This window comes from Strigops habroptila, chromosome 8, assembly GCF_004027225.2.
Source record: "Strigops habroptila isolate Jane chromosome 8, bStrHab1.2.pri, whole genome shotgun sequence".
Classification (NCBI taxonomy): domain Eukaryota; kingdom Metazoa; phylum Chordata; class Aves; order Psittaciformes; family Psittacidae; genus Strigops; species Strigops habroptila.
Genome location: NC_044284.2, coordinates 5,440,114 through 5,450,800, shown reverse-complemented (window position 1 = coordinate 5,450,800; position 10,687 = coordinate 5,440,114). Strand labels below are relative to the sequence as shown.

General features: G+C 40.9%; 1 protein-coding gene across 5 annotated transcripts in view; it reads left to right on the top strand.

The window, feature by feature from the left end:
* The first annotated feature begins 379 nt into the window (after window positions 1–379).
* Window positions 380–10,687, top strand: part of BCAR3 (BCAR3 adaptor protein, NSP family member) — a 59,938-nt gene continuing 49,630 nt past the window's right edge. Inside the window, exons 1-2 of one of the 5 annotated variants that reach the window (XM_030496477.1) lie at window positions 380–398; window positions 8,684–9,011. In XM_030496477.1, the coding sequence (XP_030352337.1) occupies window positions 8,692–9,011 (320 nt within the window). In that variant the 5' untranslated portion in view covers window positions 380–398; window positions 8,684–8,691. Of the gene's footprint in view, window positions 399–1,971; window positions 2,116–2,214; window positions 2,486–3,272; window positions 3,359–4,810; window positions 4,841–8,683; window positions 9,012–10,687 lie in introns of those variants that run through there. The other 4 variants (XM_030496473.1, XM_030496472.1, XM_030496474.1 and 1 more) reach the window with 4 other exon arrangements.

Sequence of the window (10,687 nt, the reverse complement as noted above, 5' to 3'; positions counted from 1 at the left end):
TGGGGAAAAACTTAATTGCAAAAAAATTGGAGCAGTTTTTATTGTGTGTTTAAGCCTTATTTTATGTGAATTGGTTTGAATTTAAAACTTCAAGGTTCTATTCAGTGTCACTATGATATTCTAATTTCCTGTAATGTTGGGGGATAAAGTTATTTAAGTGTAGAAATCTCTGTCCATCAGGGTGCCCAGCACCAGTGAATGAATCCTTTTGGAAACTGTTGTCTTTCACATTTGCCTCAACTTTTCTGTTTTGGAAGTGCTTACTGTAATAGGTGCATGGTAATGCCAACAGTGATAATGCTTTCCTACTGCATGTGCCAGCTTTAAGGAACCAAAGTAGGGTTGCTGGGGAGGGAGAGTGCCAGTCAGAAATGCCACTGTGAGCTTCCTTTACCTTGGTATGTTAGATAAATTCAATTTTTTAATCTTCTGTCTCCTCTTTTTCTTCCCTACCTGCATATTTGAGCATGCTCTGACGTATTTTTATTTCTCTCTTACTTCATACTAAAATTCATCTTACTTCAGCTTTCTTATACAAAGATTCTACTTGTATCTATGAAAATTCCCAGACTTTTCAAATAATTTTCCTCTCTCAATACCTACCCCGCAGTGCTTTTTGTCTTGAATTGCTTCATTTTAAAACAAATAGTTTTGCTGCAAGATATTTTAGATAGCTCAGACTGCAAAAATCAGTGTTCTGGACACTGAATAAACCGCAGACTACAGAGAGGTAGGTGTTGTAGTTCTATGCAGTACCCAGACATGTCACTCTGTTAAGTCACCATGTGGAATTTTAATCCTGCTGTTGTCATCGTTGGATATAGTTTAACTTGTTTAGAGTGAGAATACCATAGTTTCCGTTATTTTTGATGATTGGCTTGATAATACATAAAGGTCCTGGAAGATGAATAATGTGTTCCTTAGTGACACTTATCATTTAGATAGTTTAGGACCACAGCTTTAGCAACATCATGTAGTCAGGCTCTGAAGTAGATACATCAGAAGTAGCTTATTAAAGCTACTCTTGGGGGAAAATGGAGAAAGAGGGTGAAAGGATTGAACATTAGAATGAAATGAAAATAGTGTGTGAATAGGATCTCCCAAAACAAAACCGTCATAAAACTTAGTAGGGATAAAATATTTAATGTCAAAATCTATTAAATGTTTGGCTGGGCAAAGAAATGTTTGCCTCTTTAAAGCTAATGTCAATAGGATGGCTGTGAAGAGGTTTGCAGAATGTTGGCTTGTGAATTCTGGTAAGAGAGAAAGAACAGCATAATCAAAATTGCTTTGGACAACTGGAATAACTCCAGCAAAACCAGAGAAGTGTTGGCCAGGCAGCCTTGAAAGACTGAGCCAACAGGAAAGAGACAAATATAATGTTAAAGAAAAAAAATCATCTAGGCAGGGCTTTAAAAGTCAACTGAGTGTGCCTTGATTTCTATATAAGCAGAAGCCCTTTGGCTGAGTCAGTGGTACAGCTGAAGGTGATTTGTTAAAAATGAATGTTCTATCTGTAACTGATTGTTCTGAAGGGTATGCTTTACAAACGCAGGTTAACTAACCATCTGTTGTGTCAGTAGCTCTCGATCCTTTACAGCTGTTTAACTCTTTGTTTTAGAAAATACGTTTTACCCCACCAACCTGTTGCACAGATAACTTCATGTCGCATGGTGGGATGGGGAGGGCAGAAGTCTGCTAATGCAAGTAGATTGTGCTTGTGTAAAGTATGTAACAGGCTCCCAATTGTCCACAAACGAAACAGGCTGGGTTTAGGAAACTGTTAATTTCTGCTGTAGTGCTAATTTGGGAGACGAAATTATGGCAGTGAAGCTGTTGGATCCGTGGAAAAGGGCAACGGGAGGTCACGGCATGCGAGCGGCGTGCGCCGGGGGCTCGGCGGGACCCAGCCCCAGCGGCCCGCCGAGGGTGTGGTTGCGGGGCCGTAAATCCCGGCCGGGCGCTGGCTCCGCTCACAGCGCCTGCGGCCGCGCCGCTGCCGGAGCCGCTGCACGGCCGCGGGGGGCCCGGCCGCACCGCCCCGCGCTCGCGGTGAGTGCCGCCCGCGGGTCCGTCTCGTTTGCTGGGCTGAGAAGGGGAGAGCTGCGGACCCAGGTCGGTACTTCCGCGGACCGGGCGAGGGAGCGATAAGGCGCTCCTGGAAGGCTCCGGTTGAGTCACCCTTAGTTTAGTTATCGCGAACTGCTCTTCCTTAGGGCAGGCTGGTGCAAGTGTACGCGCCGGCTGCTGCCGCGGCGCGGCCATACCTTGGGCTCTCCCGGCAACGTCCCAGTTCATTTACTGGAAGCGCTCCGGGCCGCTGGTGTTCCGGGCCCGGCCTCTCCCTCCCCCCCCGCCTCCTCCTGCCCGGCTCTGGAGCCCCGAGGGACCTGGACGGGACCCGCTGCTGGGAGATCGCTTGGCCGGGACAAAACCTCCAACTGATCCCCAGAAAGCTCGGAAAGAAGCAGCAGTGATCAGACTGGTAACTGTGGGGACAGTGTTATCCTCTAGGGCAGGGAATGAGAAGCTGGTGCATGAGTGTGTTGTGAGCGTCCCTCGGGCTCTGTCGGGGCAGGGAGCTGACGAGCCGGGCGAGCCCTCACCCTGGCAGCCGTTGACTTTGCGGACTGCTAGAAGTGCTGTAGCTGTGGTAGTAATCAGCTTTTGTAGGAAGGGATCCCATGGAAATCTTCTTTAAGGATAAAATACTGCTGTACTTGAGATACCGAGGTGCTTCACTAAGGGGAGAGAAAGGGAATGCTGTGTCTTTTTTTGTCAGTTAGAGGAGCTATGGAAAAGTGCTTCTTTCTGTCGAAATCAGTAATTTCTGTCAGCCGGTTGTTAGTTCAGCATAACGAAGTGCATACTTGTTGCTGAAAAGGTTTTTTAAGTGCTTCATTTTCAGTTAGAGTGGGTTGTTCTGTGGTTTGGGTTTTTATTTTTTTTTCAGTAACATCGTGGGAACAGAGGAGCAGGCAAAATAATAAATGACTTCCTATACTAGAGGAGAAACAAAAGCTTGTGTTCTGAAGCATTAGCTGAAGAATGCTTAGATTTGATTGTAACCTTGGCGAAGTCCTCTATTTCTGCCAGAAAAACTGGGGAGAGAATGTCTATTTCAAGTCAAGGCTTCATACTTCAGGGTTACTGAGCTGACTGATTGGGCACTGAAGTTTCTGAGTTAATTTCATAATACAGGCCAGATGAGGAGGTCTTTACTCGTTATTGAATCCTCTTCAATGATCACTTTTTCATAGCATTTTTTATAGATATCAAGGCATTCTATGTGTGAAAACTCACAAAGAAGTGTGGAGTTTATCTGTTTCTCTCATCTCGAAACAGAAGAATTTCAGAGGTGACTTATCCTGGCCTGTGTGCTCTCTGTTGCCTGAGAATAGTAGTTAAAAATAACATTTTCAAATAGATTGTCTGATTACAGTGCAAGGATGGAGGTGGGGTGGAAATTGTATGGCATACATAAGGAAAGAGCATGAACATTGTGGTAGCACTTCAGGATCCTTTGGAAGCACTGACCTGGCTGTAATCTTGTGGGGAGTTTTTGATGTTTGACAGACTCATGTTTTTTTCCTGATAGTAGCTGAAAGCCTTTGAACTATTGCGTATGCTCTCTCAGTCTTTTTCTCCATATCGTAACAGGCCGTAGGTTCTCAAACCTAGTATTCTTCTCAAAGTCCTGTGACCTGTTTGCTGTATAGCAGCTACTGCATCAGTTTATCTTGTTTCTGAAAAAAGGGGGGGGAACAGAAAATACAGGTTGTGAAAGCTGCTATTAAGCCATTTTGGGAGCCAGGAATCCTTTCTTTTGTTATACTAATGAAGACGACTACATTGCTTCTAGGGAGACAATTAAAATGAATTCAATCTTAAGTTTATAGAGGCTGTAGTTTTAGCCGTATTTCTTCCTATAGTATGTTAACTTTAGTGGTTTTTCAATCATGCCTTTTGTTTCCCTAACTTATTCTCTTACTACACAAAAAATAAATCTGAGGAAATTGACTTAGTTTTTGTCTTGAACTTTACCTCACCCTTAAGGTTTGTCACTTTCATTATTTCCTGCGTGCATCTGTACAGTACATGCAAATGTGCCAGGTAACTTAGCAGGAAGAAAAAAGTACTTTATCTCCCACTCATCATAATTTATTGCTACTGTTTTTGAGGGAGGGCAGGCAGATGGGTGTGAGGAGATTTGCTGTGTCAGAAGTAAGTAGGGTTTTCACAGAAGTTGACTCCATCTTGTAAAAACTTGAGAACATAAAGCAGTTGTTCTTCAGCTGGATGTATTAAACCTTGTTCAGTCCCTCTTAGCTTCATAGCATATATAATGATAAAGACATGGTAAGACTTTGAGTGAAGTATTGTACCATTGGTGTTAGGATAACACCAGATATAGACTTCAGATACTGATCTAACAGGGAGAATCACCTGGTTTGCAGATCAAGAAGACTTTGAGAGAGTATGAATCTTTCAATGTAAAGCTGCTTTAGATGTAACTCAGATAGCTTGAGTCTGATTAGGAACTCTGAAATTGCTTTTCTGTTTCCTTTTATGAGGTTTCCATTAGCACATATACAGTGTTGGACTGTTTGTTCAGATACATGCCAGTCATGTATCTCTGAGGCTGAAATGAACATTTCCCTTTCTCTTACTTCCCTGATAACGTATTGGAACAACAAAGTAGCAGCCATTGCCACTAGTTGTGTTACGTTGTGGTATGGAAGGGACAATTACTCATGTTCCTGTATGGGTGGAATGAATTATCAGAACTTTTCCAGACTGTGAACATTGAAGTTTTCATGAAGACGAGCTGAGCCAGAAGGTTTGTATTCGCTTCCCAAAGCGAAGCTTGCACCAGTAGTGGGATATCTTGTATGTTGTTTTGGGGATGCAAGGTTATTTGTTTGATTGTTCATATGGTTGGGATTTTTTTGAGCAGTGATGTGAAGAGATGCATACCCCATTGGGTTAGAGCTTGGGGCACGTTTGGTCTTGCCCACCAGATACGTATTTTATTCTAGGTCCAATTTTGTAGTTTTCCCTAAATGCCATGTTGATTTTAAAGACTTTTTTGTTTGTATTCCCTCACCTTCATTCACAACAAAAAAATAGAGCATGTCAGAAGTTACCTGGAACCCTTTTATGCTCTCCAATTCACAGTCTAACTCCTGCTCATTCCATTCCCATATACTTGCTCAAATTACAGGCTGAAGAAAGAGAAATGCCATTCTATACATAAATACCAATTCACCTAGTGTTTTTAACATTATATTGGCATGAGTCAGTCGTGTTTGCATCTAGTTAGGAAAAACTCAAATGACTGCCAAAGGACTCTGTTTGTTAGGTGCTCCATTTTGACAAATAGGAATGTGTACAATTAAACTTCAGCTCCGTGCTGCTTTAATTTCTACCATTTCCATCGATGATTCCATGATGGCACTTGTTCAAAGCACACTGTCTCTTAGGGAGTAAAATTTTCAGGGGTTCTATATCTAGTAAAGTCAAACATTGTTTGAATCATATGCTGAAGTATTTGAGACATTCCAGAGTCTTCAGCTGAACAGGCTCCCTCCTTGCAGTGTTTATGTTCAATATGATGAAGAACGTATGGATAGTTTGGCAGGACTTTTGTTACTGAGCTAACTGTTGTAGCTCTCAGTTTACATTTATAGGGAGTACATAGTACAGCAGCACATAGCCAGGCAGATAAATTTAAGGGCAGAAGTTAGCAGGGCTGTTGTTTGGGGTTTTTTGGGGTTGTGGTTTGGTTTTTTTGTTGTTGTTGGATTTGGGTTGGGTGGGGTTGGTTTGGGTTTGGGTTTTTTTAGGGCTTTTGCAGGGAGGATTGCTCAAAATGTTATCAGAGCTTCTGTACACACATAACTGTGGCCAAGTGTCTTGCAAGTTCTTGAATTTAGGTATTTTGTACTAACGTCGGAAATGTAACTTAATTCCTCAAAAGAAAATTCAGGTGTGAATTTGAGGATTGGGTATTGAGTTTGTAAATCATGGAGTGGTACTGAGCGACTTAGAAGGTGCAGTGAGTAGGATGTAACTGAGGGAGCTTGGTTTTCTTTCTTAAGAAGGGCTTCTTGGGAGGTTAAATGGAAAATGCTCTACTTCAGAGGGTTATTGTTTGTTTGAAATTCTCAGATTGTTGGGTTGGAAACCTACTGGATTGCTATAATAATTATCCTGCCATTTGGCTAGGAGAGGGAATACTCAATTTTCTTTATCCTCAGACATGAAGTGATTGACCGTTTACTGTTGTTGTAAGCCTATTATGGACTCATCTGGTATCCACTACTACACTGAAGCTTTCGTTTGTTATATACATGCTTGGTTTTGCATGAAATATCATGTGTTCTATTTCAGCACAGTGGTGGTAATCTTGCAGGAAAGGCTAAGAAAAATCCTTCTGACTGGAGAACCTGTGCTTAATAGACAGAGTTCAGAGGTTTGAGGGTGATTCTTATAAAACAATAAGAAGATTATTACATTCAGAATCTCAGCAGCCCCCAAAAGGAGAATAACAACATGTTTGTGCAGTGTGAGCAAGCTGTCCTCTCATTTCAGATTCTGTAAACGGTGTTTGTTGCCTGACTATAAAGTTGAATTTTCAAATGACTGTGTGAATTCTAAGACTCTTCCCCCCACCCCCCAGCTATTGTTTGAGGTAACTTTTATCACACCTCCCTAATAAGAAAGCTGAATTTACTGGAAACAAGCTCCGTCAGTTTGCGTTTAGCTGTAGGAGTTTGTAGCTTTGTGGTACTTAGAGTATTTCCCATTTGCATTTTAGATGTTCTTATCTCTGGACCAGTTGCTTTGCTTAGAACAATTGTAATGCAAAACTGACCTTACAGCACTTTTGTGTTATTGAACATAATTATGGGATATTTTTAATACTAGCCAGCAGAAACTATGTCCTCAGACCATGTGATGAATGAAGGGGTGATTTAGAGTATTTCACATCAAGGCCCATATGATAATTTATGGCAGATATTTTTTGTGAGAGCGTGGTTTGGTTTCTTTAGGATTTTGAATTCTGTTTGGATCTGTGTAACTAAAAATGTCAGTTCTTATTAACTTCTGAACTCTTTTCTAGTTTTTTCAACAAGAAACCTGACCAAAGCTAAAGAGATCCTCTCTGGGCAGAGGTGCTATTTCCAGAGGCTCCTTTACTGTAGTACATAGTAGCTGTGCTCAGACAGAGCCTTGGCAAATGGAACATTAAAAAAAATTAAATCTAAATATTATTTATCATAGTATTTAGATATAATATCTAAATATGATTTATCATTTAATTAATGAGTATTTATTGTAGGACCTTCAATAAGGGAGGAGTGGAAAGGGATTTGTTGTTCAAGTCTGAAGCTTTAGCCAGTCTGTGAATCTCTGCAATGCAGCTGACAGGAAATAGCAGAATTCTTTCCTAAATTTGAGGTGAGCTTTAGTGTTACTGTAAAACTAAGCCTGTTATGATAACCTCTGAGTAGAACTAGCTTCAGTGCAGCAATGTTTTGAAAGCACCTGTGATGCTGAGGCTGGAGAAGAGAGCAGGAGGACTATAAAGGCAGCTGTTTTCCTTGCAACACCTATACATTCCCAAACCCAAAGGAATTCTTGTGCAGCTGTAATGAGCTGACTTCCAGGCTGCTGGGCCTTCAGGGTGCTGCTCTCATTTTTGAGCATGAAACCTGACTGAGGTCAGAACAGATTCCCCCTGTCCATAAGTGTTATTTCCAAAAGCTCTTCTGCTTGCTGATTTCATATCCATCTCCACTGCACCTGGTTGACTACCACCTAGGTTGATAACGTAGAACTGGTTGACCTTTAGGTCTGTGGGTATGTTCCATAGAGTGGCTTTTGCAGGCTAATATGACTGGATAGGATAAGACAGCCCATCTCCTATAATATAGCACTATAAAGTGAGCACAAGGCAGCATTTTTTGAGGAACAGCACAGCAATTTGTTAATGCGCCTGCAGTGTTTGTGTCATGAAGCTTTTTGCTCACGATAACAGAAAAACTTGTACTGTACGGCAGGCTGTAATTGATTATACAAGAGACTGACAGCTATGCAAATCCCTAATGTCAACAACGATTTGAGCCAGCAGGCTGTGCATGCTGAGGAAGAGAATTCCAGTAATCTGCTCCTGCCCTTATCTCTGGGTAGAGTCCTTTAGTTTACAGCCTGTTAGAAATGTGACCAGTTCTTTGCTAGATTTATTACTTAAGCAAGACTCCTCAGAAACAGTTTTTTCCCCTCACAGTGTGACAACTACTGGCTTTAGCAACATACTCTCCCAAACCAAGTCTTCAAACACTGGCATCTTCAGAGGATGTGAAGGAGCAAAAAAAGTGGATCTTTGTGGATGAAAATGGAGAATTGCTCCGGGCCTGCTCTTGCATGTGTGTCCAAATTGGTTGGGTTTTGTTGTGACTTTGCACGTGTCTAAAAGTAAATACGCACGAGTGCTTGATGTGCAGTTGGGAGCAACGTGACTGGATTATAATACAGGCTACATCTTGAGGTATCTGCCTCAAAGCAAAGCAGAAGTTCAATTTTAGATGCCTTTGTTAGTCATGCTATTGAACTTCCATTAAAGTGAGGGCTTTGTTGACTCATGTGCTATGATAAATCTTGTTTTTGTTTTTTTCAGAACCAAAAATGATAGCTGCGGGAAAATTTTCAAGTCTTCCCAGAAATGGTCCAGTGAACCACCAATTCTCATTAGCTTCCTCCATGGACCTTTTGAGCACTAAACCTTTGCCAACCGAGCATCCCTCAGGCTCCTTTCAAGACATCTCTATCCATGGCACTCTTCCCAGGAAGAAGAAGGGGACACTTCCCCCTAGGTCTTGTGATATGTTTAGCCACATGGGAACACTGCCACACACCAGAGCTCACAGGCAACAACCACCTTTTGTGCAGGATGTCATAGAAGAGTACCCCCTGCAAAATGGGAAGAGCAACAAACTCCATGCCAGGTACCTTGTAAAACCTTAATTTACATATGTTTGCATAGGAATTGTTATGTATTTTTCTAGACTGCTAAATGTCCAGTTATAGGTGTAGCTGTTTATTATAACTCTGCATTTAACTGAGGTTGATTTTTCTGCCTAGTACTCAATTTAGGTCTTGATGGAAGAAGCCAAACAAAATATAGTGTGAAATGTGTGAGGGGTGGGGAAGGCGAGGAGTGAGTCTGATGCATAGATTTCAGGAATTCTGAGAATGTCTTACTTAATAGCTCAGGTTTCAAAATAGTTTTCCTTTTGCAATAAGATCAGTCAGTATATGGGATGCTACATACTCATGCCTGTTTAAGATGTCCTTCTGTGGGATCTAGTGATTTGGATTTTTAGTCTTTCCTTTGACATGTGTGTAGTTTTTAATTTTTAAGGATTAAAATATAAATATAATTTTTAAGGATTAGGTCTTGCCTCAGAATATTTAAAAGGTATAGCATTGCATGTGTTATTCCTGTGGAGTAAACTTTTAAAAGGCACTGAGTTGCTTTGAAATGACCCTTCACATTGTTGTAACAGAGCAGTTTTAACAAAGAAGTCAAACTGTTCAAACTTACTTTTGATTTGGATTCAGTGCGTATAAGGATGGAGTGCAGAGGAAAAGGAGAGGGTGGTGTTGCAGCTGCCTCCAAATAAGAGATACAAGTGAGCTGTTCTTCTTGGAGACTCAGTGGAACCCAATGTACACAATGAGCTAATGGCAAATCACCCCTGTTTGTTATTCTTGCCTGACTTCCTGGTTATAATATCCGTGACTCTTGAGAAAGAATTATACTCTCATAGCTAGCATTTCTTTTGGGAGTCTATTATCATCACTGATATTTCATTGCTTACGAAAAAGGTGATTAATTTTGTAAATGTCCTTTTTTGTTGTTCTGATATTGAGGTCTATGAAATGGGAAAATTCCCAGCTAACACAAAAAAAATTGTGTTATCAGTGGATCAGATAAAGGCACAAAGGTGAGAATGTTAGGTTGCTTGGCTGACAGTTAAAGGTTGAGAAAAGGTAAAAAAATGACAGCTCTGAATTAGGGTTTATAGTTTTGCTGAGACCATCACTATATAAGACTCTTGATCTTGAGTCTTGTGATGGAAGGACAGTTCTAATTATATGGGGTTGTGTGTGTAGAGTGGGTTTTGTATGCTTTTTGCTGGTGGCATGCAGGATCAAGCTTTCTTCTCATTTGAAAATAAGTCTTTCTTCTCTATACTGTATTCACTTTGAAGGAAGAAAGGCCCTTAGTGCATTTAGTATTCCTCTGTCACTGATCTCTGAAATGTACTTGCTTACATGAAATGGCTTTTTAACATAATTTTCTTCTTTGACTTGCATACTTTTAGAGAGCTCAAGAAGCCATGGCTGCTGCTATAGAAAGAACATGGTAGTATACACTTAAGTTTTATCTTATGTCTTGCTTCTGAAGAGCAGTTACTGAACATGATTTGCAAGAGATGTTTTTCTTTTCTTCAGAGACCAAAGGCTCCCTGTTAAATATATTTATAATTTTAACTGATAACTTTCCTTGTCCCATAAAGAACACTTTTGCACAAGCAGTAAGTGTAAGAACAGAATACTTGAGAGGAAAATGTCAAGAAGTTCTGCCTGATCAGAATTAAAATATGATGCTTTTGAA